This window comes from Rhizophagus irregularis, chromosome 25, assembly GCF_026210795.1.
Source record: "Rhizophagus irregularis chromosome 25, complete sequence".
Classification (NCBI taxonomy): domain Eukaryota; kingdom Fungi; phylum Glomeromycota; class Glomeromycetes; order Glomerales; family Glomeraceae; genus Rhizophagus; species Rhizophagus irregularis.
Window position 1 is genome coordinate 1,506,737 of NC_089453.1, and position 17,951 is coordinate 1,524,687.

At 27.5% G+C, this 17,951-nt stretch overlaps 5 protein-coding genes across 5 annotated transcripts; 4 read left to right on the top strand and 1 right to left on the bottom strand.

Moving 5' to 3' along the window:
* Positions 1-2,252: 2,252 nt before the first annotated feature.
* OCT59_016810 (uncharacterized protein) lies at positions 2,253-3,143 on the top strand. The gene has a single exon (XM_025317531.2). The coding sequence runs from the start codon at positions 2,281-2,283 to the stop codon at positions 3,079-3,081; it is 801 nt and encodes a 266-aa protein (XP_025178107.2). The 5' UTR covers positions 2,253-2,280; the 3' UTR covers positions 3,082-3,143.
* Positions 3,144-4,037: 894 nt separating this feature from the next.
* OCT59_016811 (uncharacterized protein) lies at positions 4,038-6,714 on the top strand (the record flags this gene model as incomplete). Its single annotated transcript, XM_025317532.2, has 2 exons — positions 4,038-4,043; positions 4,123-6,714. 2 exons carry the CDS (start codon positions 4,038-4,040, stop codon positions 5,923-5,925), a joined length of 1,809 nt encoding a protein of 602 aa, XP_025178108.2. The 3' UTR covers positions 5,926-6,714.
* Positions 6,715-7,663: 949 nt separating this feature from the next.
* Positions 7,664-8,970, bottom strand: OCT59_016812 (uncharacterized protein; the record flags this gene model as incomplete). Its single annotated transcript, XM_025310836.2, has 1 exon — positions 7,664-8,970. The coding sequence occupies one exon, from the start codon at positions 8,968-8,970 to the stop codon at positions 7,798-7,800; it is 1,173 nt and encodes a 390-aa protein (XP_025178109.1). The 3' UTR covers positions 7,664-7,797.
* A 3,424-nt stretch (positions 8,971-12,394) lies between these two features.
* Positions 12,395-14,026, top strand: OCT59_016813 (uncharacterized protein). The gene has a single exon (XM_066145930.1). It carries the CDS (start codon positions 12,424-12,426, stop codon positions 13,903-13,905), a length of 1,482 nt encoding a protein of 493 aa, XP_066003666.1. The 5' UTR covers positions 12,395-12,423; the 3' UTR covers positions 13,906-14,026.
* Positions 14,027-17,081: 3,055 nt separating this feature from the next.
* OCT59_016814 (uncharacterized protein) lies at positions 17,082-17,528 on the top strand (the record flags this gene model as incomplete). Its single annotated transcript, XM_025326051.1, has 2 exons — positions 17,082-17,157; positions 17,230-17,528. 2 exons carry the CDS (start codon positions 17,082-17,084, stop codon positions 17,526-17,528), a joined length of 375 nt encoding a protein of 124 aa, XP_025178110.1.
* Between the last annotated feature and the right edge of the window lie 423 nt (positions 17,529-17,951).

Here is a 17,951-nt window from a genome sequence, read left to right on the forward strand (position 1 = left end):
AAAAAAAAAGATTTTCTTTATAAAGAATTTCTTACGGTCAATCATTATTTTTTTAAAAAAAATTGACGGAATTATGCACTATCTGCTATAGTAACCATTTAAAGTCTAAATTTGAATATCACAATTCTGGATTCTTTGATTGGTCAAATACATTTTTTCATTATAAAATTTAATTATGGGCACAAGAACTTGAACCGTCGTTGTGATACATTTATTTGTCTCACAATAATAATAATTCATTCAAAATATAGTTGCTTTGTTCAGCTTCCCATAATGGTCCATATAGTGTTTAACCATATCGTCAATCATAACTTATATAGGTATCTAATTAGTTATAATTCTTGTTAATAGGAAATAGGGTATAACCAAAATTCCACATTGTTCTAAAAATTATTTTTTTATTCGTACAAATATTTTTAGAATTAAAAGTAGTGAGACTAGTAAATCGATAAAAAGACGTCTTTAAAAGATGTTAAAGATGTTCACACGCCTAAAATTTCCTCAAAAAGATTACAAAAGAAAGGAAAATGAAATCTTTTTTTTTACCTTGTGATTATATCGATAACTTCGCGATCTCTTTGATAAAGCGCATCATAATTCTTATATGTTATACTTTTTTGAGAAATTTATTTCCATTACTTGACTTGTTTAAGGTTTTTATCATAAAATTTAATTAAGCCGTTTGCAGGAACCGAGCAAAACTTTATTTGATTGATCTGACCACAGATTTCGTTAAAGGAATAATAAAATACCAGCTCCCGTTGGCGTTATTTTATTATTCTTTTTGGTTGAAAAAAACAAAATAATTTGTATTCATTCAAGCTTATCGCAATTATCGAAAATTGTATAATATACAAGATATTGCGGATAAAGATAAGGCATCATATATAATATTTTAAATTAATATTAATAATACTCGTAATTATGCTACTTAATTGAGAATAATGAAGTTAATTGCTTTTGGCTTACTTAATATTCATTAACAATGAAAAAAAATCCTGATTCACAAATTAATTAAATATGATGATGATTTTCGATACACGACATAATTTAATTTGACTATATTAATATATTTAATTCTTTTAATGGATTCATTTGCTGAAATCCTTTTTAAAAGAATGAAATATGGTTATATGGTTCTTACATATTAATAAAAATGTGGCATTGTAAATTGCTATTAATGTATAAATTGAATGAATGAAAATGATATCATTTTTTTTATTGCATGATCTTGCTAATTTTGCTTTTCATAATCATTGTACAATATTGAATATCGATAGCTCATCTGCGTACATGTAAATTGCAATTTTTTTTGGTTATGTAATTGTTCATTATAGCACAATGTCCTTTAAACTTAATAACCTATATTGATCTAGTCATCTAGTGTTTCATACTGAATTTGCTCTTTTTTCATGTGAAAACTCAAAAATTGTACCTTCTTGACCGGTCAAAATATGCATTTTATGTATGATAAAAATGTTATTTTCTTGATCCGAATTCCGAAATGCGACAATAAAAACATTACAGCTGTTTTCATATGCCGAGAGACACTTGGAACATTTGGCAATACTCTGTAAAACTCAGAATAAGATAAAATTATATCGTTAGATTCGGAGCACTGATCCGAATACAGTCGGTATGGTTATTTTATTTTAATCTCCGAGTTATTTTCAGCAAGAGACAAAAATTCCGTGTGTCCCTTAACCTATGAAAACAGCTGTAACAGTGTAACGCGTTATTATTTCATTTTTTTACGAGAGTACAGTCAAACTCCGATATAACGATATGTTGGGATCCATATGAAAATCATTGAAAAATTATTATATCAAATTATACCGATATCTCATATAGTGGGAAAGTAAAATTTTATCGTTATATCGAATTTTTAAAAGTATATATCGATCGGTATAGCATATATACACAGTAAAATTCGATATAATGGAACCATTAGTAAAATTTGTCAAAAATCCGTTATATCGAGAAATCCCGTTATATGATAATCCGTTCCAGACCTCAATTCCGATATACTTATGTTCAGTTATATCAAGGAGTTTTACAATATTATATCAAGCTTTACAACATATGATAATAAAAATTATTTTTTAAAATAATTACAGGGTTCTTAATTTAGAATTCGAGTACATTTTAGGGTATTTGTCATACGTTAATTTTTGTCGATCAAGTGATTTCATATCACGTGCCCTTTTGATCATCATCATTACATTTACTGTACGCGTAATCGTTGACGTTTCTCTTTTGTTTTCTTTTTTTTTTTACTACATGATAACAAAAAAATTTTTGACATCTATTATTGAAAACATGTTTCATATTTTCAAGAGATTAAACCCTATTGATTCTATTTCATTGATACATCAAAATAAACCATCACAAACAGTTTCTCGTTTGATTAAAACTAGAGTAATTACTCTTCCAAGTATTAATGATGAAAAATTACGTTCCTCAATTATCGAATATGTTACTATGAAAAATAATAATAATAATAATAATGAAAATAATAATAAAAATTATGAGTTTTATCGTTTTTATGGTGATAGAGCATATAATTATTTTGTGATGAGAGAATTAAATTTAAAATTTCCAAATTCAACTAATGATGAATTTATGAAAATTTTTGATAATTTAATATCAAGAAATTTTTTATCTAAAGTAGTAAAAGATTTCAAATTGGATAAATTGTTACCTGATGTTAATAATTTTAATATGAATAATGATAATTTTGATGAAATGATGGGGATTTATTATTCAGGAATGTTATTTAATGGGATGGAAAAAGAAATGAAGAAATTTACTTTAGATGTAATTGATTATTATTTTGCAAAGAGTGAAAATAAATTCACAATTGCAGAAAAAGGTGATAATCAAACATTCATTAAAGAAAAAATTGATGATGGATTTGTCAAAGAAAATATCGCAAAAAAAGATACCGAAGTAATTAAAGAGAATAAGAAAGAAGTAAAGCCGAAAGAAATTAAAAAGTATAAGAGAAAAGCAAATAACAATTTCGCATCTGGTATTAAAAACAAGAAGCTAAGAGGAAGAAATTTATTAACGGATAACTAGATATCTTATCTTATCATAATGTTTGGTTTTTTTTATAATAAATTATAATTTGAAGGTTGATATGTGGACTTTGTCTCAATTTTTTTTTCTTATCTTTGAGTTCCAATCCAAAGAAATTTCATCAATTATTAGCGAGTGTGGGATTTTTCCAATGGTCTACTCAAGCTGGGAATGTATTAAGTCGGCCAATCATATCTGAACACTCGTTTACATTTACATCTAGTATAAATTATTGACTCATTATAACACGTTTTTGTAAATATAAAACTGAAAATTAACTAAATTCGGTTTCATAAAGTGACACAAAGAAAATGTGATCAACATTTGTGCATTATAGGACTAGAAGTACTATAAGTAAGTTAATAAAATTGTGCAACATGATCAATAGGATTATTAGTTTATCAATTTTTTCTTTTTAAGGAACAGTTCATGTTTTAAAAAGTTTTTAAAAAGTTTGGATGATCTATCAATTACTTGGAATTTTGACATTCATATGACAATGATTTTGATGAAGCCAGTTCGCTATATAAAATCTCGATCGATTCCAAGGAACGACATTAGTCATTATGTAGTACGGGACTAGCTAAATATTTGACTTAATCAATTTACAAAATGGGCATCTTATCACAAGGGATTAATTTTACAAAGGTTTTTTTTTTACACTTTTTCTTTTTCTTTATTAGTAAAATTTTCTTGAAACTCTCATTGTCAAGTGAACAACGACAACGAAATTAAAAAAGGAAAAGAAATAAAAATGACAACAAACCACGGACATTTCTTCATTTTCCATACCGGCTTATAGTTTTCGCCACAATTGAAACATGTTACACCTGTGAATACGTAAGTGGTGAAACAGTTCGTTTTGGTTTTATAACTTTTTTGATATTGTTGTTTTGTTTTAAAAAGAAGTTGCTTGGAATTTGTCAAAAGAATTATTATTTTTCTCAGAGTCTCTAATGGATGTGAGTATTTCTTAGTTTTATAATTTTAAATATTAACGTGAAGTTATATTTAGTTTTATTATTTTTACTCCTATAACAGCTTGTTGAAGTAGACCCACTTCAGATACTATTTTCCCAATGTTGTGTCAGGCCAAAATTCAAAAATGGTTTACTTGTTGAGGACACTATTAAGAAACTTGTGAGTGGAGTATTATCACCAAACAAAATTGAACTTATTCGCGTGTGTACCTTATCAAATGGTAAGACGCATTCGTTGGATAACCGACGGCTCTATGCATTTAAAGAAGCCATTAAGCGTGGATGCAATTTTAAAACCGTGATTGTGATAAAAACTAGTAAATTATATGATTTAAAATCACTTCATTGGAAAATGACACATCCCCCATCTGAGAATTGGTCAGTAGTTAAAGTAAAGAAAGATTGCAAACCTATTTATCTTGAAAATATTTTATCTACAAGAACATCTAATCTTTTTGAGATTACAACAACACCTAATCTTTATAAGAATAGCTCATATACAAGATCCAGTATTTATGGAATTCGATCTAATCTTTGCGAAGATAATTCGTATACAAAATCGCAAGAGAAATCTAGTGTTTATGGGAAACGTTCTGGTCTTTATGAAGATAATAAACAAGAGAGACCAAGTATTTATGATAATAGTCTTTATGAGAATCGCTCATATGCGAAAACGCAAGAGAGATCTAGTATTTATGGAAATCAATCTGATCTTCATGAAGATAGTTCGTATATAAAAACACAAGAGAAATCTAGTATATATGAAAAACGTTCTGATCTTAATGAAGATAGTTCGTATACAAGAATACAAGAGAGATCTAGTATTTATGGGAGGCGGTCTGATCTTAATCAAGATAGTTCATATACAAGTACACAAGATAGATCCAGTCTTTTAGATGATGATGGTTTTAATGTAAGAACACAGTATAGAACTAAGCTTGATAATAACAAAAGTATATATGCAAGTACGCAAGGTAGATCTAGTCTTTTAATTGATGTTTCTAATGTAAGAACACAGGATAGAACTAAGCTTGATAACAACAAAAGTATATATGCAAGTACGCAAGGTAGATCCAGTCTTTTAGATGATGATGGTTTTAATGTAAGAACACAGGATAGAACTAAGCTTGATAATAACAAAAATATATATGCAAGTACGCAAGGTAGATCTAATCTTTTAAATAATGATGGTTTTAGTGTTAAAACACAGGATAAAACTATGCTTAATAATAACAAAAGTATATATGCAAGTACGCAAGGTAGATCCAGTCTTTTAGATGATGATGGTTTTGATGTAAGAACACAGGATAGAACTAAGCTTGATAATAACAAAAATATATATGCAAGTACGCAAGGTAGATCTAGTCTTTTAATTGATGTTTCTGATGTAAGAACACAGGATAGAACTAAGCTTGATAACAACAAAAGTATATATGCAAGTACGCAAGGTAGATCTAGTCTTTTAAATAATGATGGTTTTAATGTTAGAACACAAGATAGAACTATACTTAATAATAACAAAAGTATATATACAAGTATGCAAGATAGAACTAATGGTTTGTATACGAATACTGGGAATACAAGAACGCAAGATAGAACTAATCCTGGTTTATATACAAATACTGGAAATACAAGAACGCAAGATAAAACCAATTCTGGTACAAATACTGGGAATACAAGAACGCAAGATAAAACTAATTCTGGTACAAATACTGGGAATACAAGAACGCAAGATAAAACTAATTCTGGTACAAATACTGGGAATACAAGAACGCAAGATAGAACTAATTATGGTACAATTACTGGGAATACAAGAACGCAAAGAAGGAAAAATATGTCTAAGTGTTTGTGTATTTTGTCATAGTTTAGCCTTTGTAAGAAGTCGATAAATAATTTTAATTCTTACACTTTTATTTTTTGGCCTCCGAATGAGATTGATGAGGATTCTGTTTTTTTATAGTCACATTTACCATATTTCATATTTATTTAGTTTTATATAAAAATTAAAGATTATATTTATATTTATATTTAAAGTAAATTTAGATGCTCAAATCAACCTTCTATTAAAGAAGGATAAAGCTTTACTTATTTCAGTTAATACGATTTGAGTTAGTGAATTAATATTAATCATTGGGTACTGGTGTTTGAATCTAATAATTTGTTCTTCATACTTTATTTGAAATGTTCAAATCAGTTTTTTTTAACGCAATATTATAACTTCAGATTATGAAGTACTGTACATACTTATTATTCAATCGGTGAATAACTGAAATATTCACTCATGACTTGGTCCCCAGCATCGGTGTACTTTATATGGAGTTTTTCTTAAATGTCAATTCAAACATATGAAAATGGGAATTTATTTGAAGAATCTGTAATTCTTTTGCTCTTATTGCCATTCAAGAACTATCATAGATCTTGTTTACGAAAATTTAGATGGAAGAGACTTATGGATTAAAAGAATATGAATTATTTGATACTCATCCACAGCATTTTAGCTATTTAGTTTAAATTAGCACATTTATTATAAATATATAAATGTGTAAATTATATATGTATATTTCAAATCATAAATTAGTACAAAAATCTGAATTCGTACAAGGTTACACTATACTAAAAATTAATAAAGTTCAAGACTCAAATTATCTCCGTATTCTGAGTACGTTCAAATAATTTTATCAACAATTAATTATTAATTCAATGAAAGAATGTCACAGTGGTTTCATTTGATTACGAATAAATGCTTGCTCTTAGACAGGTATCCCGTAGAAGTGGCAAGCTTTGTTTAGGGCTGCCTAAAATACCGAGAGAAAGTTACATTTTATACGGAATGATAACTCTCACACCGTTCCTTTGACTGTTCCTTGTATATAAGAGTACTGTATGTTAAATGGGAAAGAACTCAACACAATCACGTGGCAATCGAAATGTTGGCCCACTTTGCTTACGGAATGGAATGTCCGTTGTGTCGCTTCTAGCATGCTTTTATCTTCAACCGTACACTCTGAAACGGATTACTAATTCTAGTTCAATTGTATAGGAACATTATAAATATTTCAAGGACGTTGACGTGTTTTGACATAAAATTGAGAGACAGGTTCATTATTCTTTTTATGATTACAGAGGGAGGCTACTAGTCCATAATGCATAAAATTTTAAACTTTCATTGAAAATGTTAATACTTCCATTAATAATGTTGATTACGCAATGGTATGGAATTGAAATTATCGTTTTTCTATTGGTTTGCATGTTTATAATTGAAATATTATATTGTGTTGGTATTTCACGAAAGATTGTTTGGACTCATCATAGAAAAGGGCGCGCATTTGAAGATTCGGACATAAAAGTTTCGGGTGAAAATGTATAATAGGAATTTATTAAAATTCTGTTATCGTTCATGAAAAGTTAAGTTGAATATAATGTATTTTTTAATTAATGTCAAATTTATTCGTCCTTGGCTATAAGTCAAATGTCAGATTCAAGGGTTAGTTTTTTTTACGTAACAAGCAACTATTATAGTGATTTTAATTAATGAAAATGTTTTGCGCTTAATTTTTGCAATCATAACTAATATATAATAAGCATCAGAAAAATATTAAGTTGAATGAAAATTTTATTATTTTTATTGAGTGCTAAAAAAAAATCCATGTATTTGAAATGTAGAATAAATGAAATTTGTAAATAACTGTTCAAGTATTTTTTATAATCTAAAAGATAATTTAAAGTAATTATGTATTTATAATTGGCTCCTCACATCCCTCTCATTTTCATCCTTATCATATTTTACATTGTTATATAATCTAATTCCTTTCGTTTCTATAACTTTACGTAACTCTTCATATGTATTCGAAGCATAATGAGTACTTAAATGAGATCTAGTACCAAATGGAAGCAACCAATCACCATCTCTGTAAAGAAGATCTTTTCTTAAAAATTTTTGACTAGGATCTAATTCTAATGGAATAACTCTATCTTTAAGCATAGACTTTGGAACAAGGTCACTTCTACGATCAAATATTTGATTTCTAATGTCCCAAGAAGGACCGGAATCCGGAGAGAAACGAGTACGATAACTCTCAATATCATCTCGCATTAATAAACCTCCAACTTCTACGATATTTTCTATTACCCATAAAAGAGTTGCATTAGATATTCTTTCATTGCCTTTGATTCCTCCCCCTATTTCGCCATGTATACCCGGGAACCAAGTCTCTTTGACAGTAACTTTTTTACTAGAATTATTTGGAAGTATACGACAAGGTTCAAAGAAAGAAACTCTTTCATGAATGGCTAAAGCTTGACAAGCAAAATTAACTACATTAGGTACGACCTGGTCATAGAATTCCAAATATTTAAAACCTTCTCCAATTGTATAACCTGGTATACCATGAGCACCAACAGTATCCCAAAGTCCAAGAAATTTTATAATTGGTTTTTTAGAATCAGGATAACAGAATGATTTTTTAAAGTCATCAGAACCACTTCCTTCCGGGTGATAAGCCATATTTCTATCACGATAGATTTCATATGCTAGATCAATACGTTTATCAATTTGTTCAGGTGTGGTATCTCGATCAATTTTCAATATTCCACAATTTCGTATCATTCCAGAAATACATCTCACTGTGTAAGCACCACGACTAAAACCAAAAAGCCATACATCATCACCAGGATTATAATGAGTAATTATATGTTTGTAACCTTCTTTGATTTTTTTACCAAGACTTACAGCTACGGCACCATCTAAGACAAAATTCAAGGCCAATTCACCAATTCCAATTCCGTCCATATAAGCGACATGTTGTTGGTAATCTCGCTCGATTAATTCTTTGTGCAACATATAAACGTTGGATTTGGAATTTGGATCATTCCAAGTACCATCACTCAATACGACGATATTTTTACCCATATTTTTAAAATTCTTAGTTTTTTTTTTAAATAAAAAAGAATTCAAATTTTCTGAAATGAAAAGGAGTTAAAGTAATTGCAAAATCATCAAACTCATTCAGGGCATATTTATAGGTTTTTTTTTTTATGATTTGAATTTTAGCAAGCGAATCGATTGAAAATTAATTTTATTGAAATCGGAATTCAATTTCCAAATCAATAAATCTCCTAATTTAGATTAGTTTTGTTATGACGTTTCTGTTTACGGAAAAAAAAAAGATTTAAAAATAACTACGTCTTTTATATTGTTCAGTAATAAAGATATATATTCTAAAATTAGAAATGATCTTATCTTTTTATGTACGAGAAAAAAAATCCAAACCTATTTTGGTAATTCTAAAATCAAAATTGTTGATCTAATCAAATTTAGATGATTATGATCGGCTAAAAATAAAATGATGGTAAAAGTTAAACACTATTTATTTCGTCTTTTCCCTATTACGATTTAGGGTTTAATAACATATTGTTGTAATTACTTATTGTTTTTCGTACAATTGATTTCTAATATTACATTTCATTGGCGATATAATCAAAACAAAATCATCTTTTTTTGGCAGAACGTTTCGTGAGGCTTATTCATTTGTTTGTCGTGACTATTATAATAAATACTTTTTGGGGTTTATAATTGAAATCACAGGCATTCAAAACATATCTCATATGTAATTTAATAATGTTTATAATTATGATTACCAGAGAAGTTTTATAGAAAGTTCTTTGTTATATTAATATCCGATAATATACATAAGTTACTTTTAAACATAGAATATTTTTTTTGGGGGGTTTCATATTATATTAATATATATGAATATATTTATTTATTTGTTTATGGACGATAAAATGGTATATAACATCTATGAGTAGAATATTCTGTTGATAATCTTAATTCGAAAAGTTTATAAGATCATAAACTATTCTTAAATTTGGAGCAGAATTAACAAATAAGAACAATGTATTCTCGTCATCAAATTTGCGTAATCCTCAAACAACTCTTGCAATTCTATTTACCGGTATTCGAAATTTTAAACTTATTTTATTGGTCTAAGAGTCAACTATTGCAAAAGATGATATACTCCCCGTTTACCGGTCCAGTTAGATTTGTAACTTGAGTAGCTGTTATTAATTGTTATTATTTTGCATTACGTAATTTAATAATTAGGCACGTGAACTCCTGATAATTTATTAGTATTGCAAAATCTTGAACTTCTATTTCTTCCCCGCCTCTTTATCCAACTCCTCTATTTTTTTGCGAAGTTCTTTATAACAAACAATTCAGACGCAACCCCAAGCTTGTCCAAAAAATCATGTTCACGCTTTCGAAAATATCTACCGAGTGGTGTACAATTTATTGCATACGAACTGATACCACCGGAATCGAAATAAAATTTGGAGGATCACACGTTGTATGACGAGATAATCGATTCAAGTAAAAATTAGAAATTTTTTGCAGAAATTGCCAAGAAAATACCACAACGTAAATATCTCGACACTTTGATGGTAAAGATTGTAAAGTTTGAGGCTTTGCTTAATCAGTTGTTTTATTACGCCTTTAAATTATAAAAAATTGTTTTAATATTGCAAACTGAAAATTCTTTAAGAGCTCATTGGATTCATCTCAATGAGTTTATGCATATAAAAAATAAGCCAAGCCATGTAGTTTAGCTTGTTACAAATAATAAATAATCAAAAATCTCAGCCACAGTTTTTCACGCCACATGACTTTTGTGATAAATGGCAGTAATTATTATTATTTATATGAAATATATTTTTTTCATATTTTTAACATTAAATAAAATTTATTATATTACATTGTGTTTTAGGTTAAGATTGTGATTATAATTTTTTATCCATGAGTAGGAGGTGGTGGTGGTGGTGCGAAAGAACGTTAGTGAAACGAATTGCGCCACGATTATATTTAAAATTAAAATTTGATAGATGAATGAGATCTTTACTTTCGTGGGGCTTTGTTATTTTAAGCATTAACGTTGTGGCTTCTGATTTTATATGTATAAATACATTCGTATAAATCTACTTAGAAAATCTTTCTTCCTTACAAAGAAATAGAATCAACAATAGGATAAAAATAAAATATTACATTTTCATCCAATCGGTTGGTCCTGTGACCAAAATACAATATGATGTGATCTAACCATAATAGTGAGAAACGAATACTCACGCCATTATTTTCACCGGGAGTACAGGTTTATCCGAAAATTTAGCACTTTAGAAACATTCCTTGAAAAGTGGAAAGGACGACCTGCAGTTTCCTTATATTTTGATAAGTCTAACTTTTATCGAAAAGATAATTCATATATGAAACTGTTTGATAAATATAAAATTGAAGGAGTAATTAAAATATAAACGTGTAGATTATTCAATTACATTATTAAATTACACGTTTAAATAAATATTACTGTTTGAAAACCACGGTATGGAATTTAGAAACATTAATTATATACATATGTATTATGATTTATAAATTATATGATTTATGAATTATGAGCGAGAGCAGTTAATAAAGATTTAAAATAATATCTCAGTTTCTAATTTTTGTAAAACATGAATACTTCTACTATCTAATAAAATAATATTTTTTAATATCTAATTTATTATAATTTAATTTTAATCTCTTAACTACTGTTCAACAATGAAATTATTTAAAGTTCTGCTTCATCTTCAGAAAACATCTAGTACCTTGAGCATGATTATTATATTACCCTTTATAATCTCTTTACAGTAGATACAATAATTAATTCAAATATGATGTTAAATAACAAAATAAAATATGAAAGAATTTAGCAATTGAAATGATTTTGCGGTAATTAATAATTATTAATTCGTCATTCGTGATCCGTCTCCGTACCAGTGAAGCTACTGATACGTTTTGGGAAATTATTTTTGTAAATTAATAACCCCTTAAATGGTTTTTGAGCTAATTTGCCCGAATTTTTTTTTCCGAAGTATATTTGAATTATAAACTTGCTTCATATATTGAAAATATACTTGCTATTTATACAAATTGGTGAACAAATTTGTATTACAACCCCGGCTGAAAAATAGTGTAACCAATGGGCCAATCAGAATACTAATAAGACTGTCGACCAATCAAAAAAGGAAGAAATTCAGTATATATAAAATAACCTTGTATTTTGTACTTGATTATTTTTTTTTTTATAAACGAGATGCTACACAATTATAGATTTCATTGATCTTCACTTTTATCAACCGAATTACTAATTGATCTACATTATTTAAACTTCCAATTTTAAACTGTGTAACTGTTTTTCTGACCCCACATTTATTACCATATATATTCCGATGAAACATTTAATGGTCACACATCGGAGTTTTATATAAAACGTACTTCATTATTTATTATTTTTATTTTGTTTCATTTTATTTATTCAAAAAAAAAAAAATGTCCAAACTTGATAAAGATATACTTTTCTTGATATTTGAGGAATTACAAAATAATTCAAAATTCCTCTTTTCATGCCTAATGGTTAATAGAATATGGTGTGAAACCGTGATTCCAATCTTATGGAGGAATCCTTGGTGCTATTCTATTAATTATAAAAAAATTTCTTTATACTCCATTATTACTTCTTATTTATTCGATGATATTAAAGAATTATTAACAAAGAGAGGGATTCTAATTTTAGGCCAATCACTTGCATTTGATTATTTGTCTTTCTGTAAGAATATCAATATAAAAGTTATAGATGATATAATTTCCATTGGATCATCATTAGAATATAATCAATTTCTTTTACAAGAGGAAATTTACAGTTTATTGGTAAAGAAATGTCCAGAAATAAAATACTTAAATATATGTGGTACCTATGAGATAGTATATCATCCAGAAGCAAAGGTTCGTCTTGAATCACTTTGTGAATTAACATGTGACACATTGATTGATTCTAGGTACTTTTACAGATTAGCGAATATTTGTCAACAAATACAAAGAATTATCATTATTAACAAAAACTTAAAAGCTAATCAGGGAACTATTAAGTTAATCGAATTTCAAAAAAATTTAAAATATTTTAAATGGGTAGATGAAATTGAAATAGAAGATGGCATTTGTTATTGGGAAGTATTAGAAGACCCATATACAGGAATTTTTGACGTATTAAAAAAACATGCAAATACTCTTAATCATTTTGATATAAACCTTCGTTATGAGTATGACGATTATTTGGATTTTTACGATATTTACGATGAGTTTGATTATACATTTTTACAATATGCGCTCCTAGAACTTCATAATTTAAAAATATTAGAAATTGATTCTCCTATATTTTTAAATGATGATGATTTTAATAAAGAGTTGAAAATGTTGGCTTATCGTAACCTTGAGATCCTAGAGATAGATTTTATAGATATTTATCAAATCAATTGCATGGTTAAAAATAGCTTATGTCTTAGAGAATTAAGGATTAATGATTTTCACTGGAATGATGATAATTTTTATAATGACTCTCTTAATTTTATTCGTACAATTTGTAAAAATTGTCTTTTAATTGAATATTTAACAATTCCTGTATTTCCATCATTAGAGGAACACTTTATTGAATTTGAAAAATTACTTAAAAAATGTCAAAAATTACGATCATTAAATTTTAAAGAAGCATATGAAGCAGGGAGAGAGTTAGAATTTGGAGATTACTTGTCAAATGTGTTAATTAGTGAAGCGTCAACAAATCTAAGAGAAATTAGAATTTCTTATGGCATTAAGTTTTCTTTAAAAACTTTAGAAACATTCCTTGAAAAGTGGAAAGGACGACCTGCAGTTTCCTTATATTTTGATAACACTTATATTTATCGAAAAGATAATTCATATAAGAAACTGTTCGATAAATATAAAATTGAAAAAGTTATTAAATATATAAACGTGTAAATAATTCAATTGCATACTGAAATTATTTATGACTACAAATTTTATTTGCGGTATAACTGAAAATTAGAAATAGTAATTATATATTCATGTATTATGAATTATAAGAGCAATATAATAAAAGATTTTTATCTATAACCGAAGTTTCTGATTTTTTTTGAACACAAATACTTCCACCTAATATGGATAATATATTTTTAATTTCTTATTTATATTATAAATTTAAATTTCTATATCTTTTAATTACTGATTAACAATTAAATTCTTTCAGAGTATGATATAAATTAATTTAAGATTTTTATCTTGCGCTTTATTTATTTAATTTACAGTATCTTGAACTTTGAATTGATGTTGGTTCAGAAACATCTACTTTAAGCACGATTATTTATTAATTTACTTATTATTACAATAAAGTTTGTCAATTTTATATTTAATCACTTTAAAAGTAATAATATGTTTGTTTGCAAAATATGTAAAGAATTAGTTAAAGATCAATACAATTCTTCGGTATGATGATGAGTGTGCTACTTTGGGTGCTCCAGCTTTAGCTAAAAAACCAAGACGTCACGAAATAATCAAAATAATGAAAGAAATAAACCTGTTGAATTATTTTTATTTTTGGGTGACCTATGTAAAAATTTAAGACCAAAACTTCCAGTTGATTATAAAAAGATTGTCTTAAAGTAAGAAATTGGAAAGCAAGGTATTAATTAAATTATTGATACTGTATTCCAAATAAGATCATTAAAGATACAATCACAACCGCTGGAGTATTAATTTCTTTGAAAATGTTTTTTGGTTCTTACTGTTCCTGCAGAATATTCTGAAAAAGATGATGTTATTATGAGAGAATGAGCATATAATGCAAATCTCATCAATAAATATTCGATTTATCTCGACACGTAAGTAATAAGTAAGTAATTCCCATTCCCTTGTTTTACCTAATAAAACTGAAGATTTTTCAAATAAGATACTTGTAAACAGTGTTGTTAAATTGCCATGTCATTTGCCCATTTTTCAAATGACATTTGTCATTTCTCATACTTTTTCATAGTAAAATCAATGTCATTTAATATCATTTGATGTCATTTCAATGTCATTTGACAACACTGCTTGTAAAGGCTATATTTATGTTTCTCACGATCACTGCTTGATTCTTGTCTCCTACTTCTAACATCTGTTCTTCAAAGGACACGCACTATGGCGGTTAAGATTATCTCTCTAATCGTAAACTTATTTTCTTCACATGTTCAAAAATGGTCCCAGTCTTCATCTTCTTTCCATATCATATACAAATCTCTGAATCTATCATGTTTACCTTACGTTTGAATAAAGTAACGTAGGTAGGGAAGTCTTTTAAAAGATTTTAATTTTATATGAACGTTCTAAAGTGTCTTGATCACTAGTTTGTTGTTTAGAATAATTGTTTAAATTGCTAACAAAAAATAAGGACTTATTCCAATTTAACTCATAAGTGAAATTATAATAAAATAAATCTTCAATTAATTCACTATTTAGAATCTCGTTTTTATATTTCATATTCGTCTTCAATTTTCCCCATTCCCTAAAATCTCCTGAAATTAAGAACTTGTTATATATATAAGTTTTTCCAACTTGAAACGTGGCCGGATAATTTTGAGGTTACACCACGATTTCCCGACAACCTTTTTCCCGACATACCCTTTGCCCGACAACGATTACCCGACAAGACATATTCCCGAATGAACATCTTACCGACATGACACATACCCTAATGGACATTATACCGACATGCTATTCGACAACACATATCCCGACAGACATTTTCCCGATTTAAAAAAAGTGATTCCCCCAATTATTTAAGATAAAACATATGGAGAAAATTTTTATTATTTGTTTATTCATATATTTATTTTAATAAAAATTCGCAATTTCATGTATACTGTATATTTCATTTTTATAGTGCAAAATTTTTATAATAAAATCACTAGCAGCAGCCCATTGCGTACCTACAAAAATTTATTTTAGTTGCAAAAAATGGATAAGTGAAAAATTCCAAAAATCTGAAAATCTGTAAATTTCGAAGTAGAGATAAAAAAAAGTATAAATAAAGCCAATCAAATTTCTTCCCCATAATCACATAATTAATTATTTTATCAAACAATTCTTAAAATTAAAAGATCGTTATTTTTATGCAGTTTCTATTTCGTAAGACAAAAATACTGGTTTCCCTTTATGGAAATCTTTTATTAACGGATTTCATATGAATTCAATTAATCATTGTGGAAAAATTAACTTTATAGCAATGAAATTATCTATTTTTAAATAAAGCTATTAATTATTTCATTTAAAACAGTTTTTTCAATGACTTAACACTTTTTTATATCGTATAATTCCAAATTTTACAATATCTAATAATTAAATAAATTGTTTCCTTACAATTTAAATCTTTTTTGAAATTTTTGGTTGTGATAGCATGTAAGAGAATTATATTTATATTTATAAACATGATACATTATTACAGCAGTAATAAATTACTTTTCGTAAATCATTTTCAACATGTCGGGAAAATGTCTGTCGGGATATATGTTTTCGGGATAATGTCATGTCGGGAAAACTAGAATGTCGGTATAATGTCCATTGGGGAATGTGTCATGTCGGTAAAATGTTCATTCGGGAATATGTCTTGTCGGGTAATCGTTGTCGGGCAAAGGGTATGTCGGGAAAAATGTTGTTGGGAAGTTGTCCGACATTGAATTTTGATCGCCCTCTGTATATTAAGAATGTGAGTCATCGAAAAAATGTTAGCAAAAAATGTTGCAGACTGTAGTACTTTTTTGTTATATACTTTTCATTTTCTTTAGTTTTGTAGTAACCGTAAACAATAACAGGCATAATAGTGTTAAGGTATTGATTTACAATGTCACAAAAAAATCCGAGATGTGCGAAATTTTTTGCCAATTATAGGTTTTTAGAATGAATTATTTGAAAATCTACTAAGAAGAGGTTTTAGAACCAAACAAATTATGAGAAAAAGCTTGGCAAATGCGTCTGATTAACTTCCCTTTATGGTTATGGTTGATAATAAATAAAAAAAGATATAGATATATAACCTTACTATGCCCACCAAAAATTTTGTTTTTTACCGAATTGTCGTAATTAAAAATAACAAAACGTAATATTATAAATCTAACACCAATATGAGACCTCAAAGCTTTTACCTTCTTACCGCTATTTTCATGTTTTTCTACATGACATTTGTTCCGGTCATTGAAGGTAAAGTTCTTACATTCGGTATTTTCTCCATGTTCTTTTTCTAATAATTCGACATTTTGGTTTGATATATAGCATATAGTGTCGGCGTAGATTTAGATATGAATGCTGGTGCTTGTAGAATTTGGATAGAAGATTCAAATAATAACCGCATAGCTGGTGACGGAAAAGGAGATTACCATGCTTGTGATGGAACTGCTGGTAGTAACTTTCAAGAAATTGATTTTTCAGATCAAGAGTACTATGTAGTTGCGAAAGTTCATTTTTCTGCTAGGGAACAGAAAGTCCGAGGTTCTTTCAATGAAAATACCTGTTTTCGTATACATGGAAATTCTGCAAAGTTTTATTTTGATCAATATGACTGTGATTCTTAATTGTTATTATGTCATTAAGTTATTATCCCATCGGTATTACAGTATATTGAAGACGTGAATCAATTAAATTATTTCTCTAGTTTCTATTATTTCTATATATTCTTATGTATTATACTTTTTATTTTTATTACGAACTAAAACATTAAATAATAATAAGATAACTTTATTAAAATTCAAAAGCATGCTTATTAATTAATGATAAAGCGACCGCCAATAAAATTATTCTTTCTTTATAATCAATATGTAAAATAAAAAATTATATTACTTGGAAGACTACAAAAAAGAATTCATGAATATTTTTTACACCGCAATTTTTTATTATTATAAATGTTAATTTTAGAGAAATGTATCCCACATTTTTCCCAAATCAAATTATGAAAAATGTAACTTTGGATTGAGTATATAGTATTGATTATAATACAT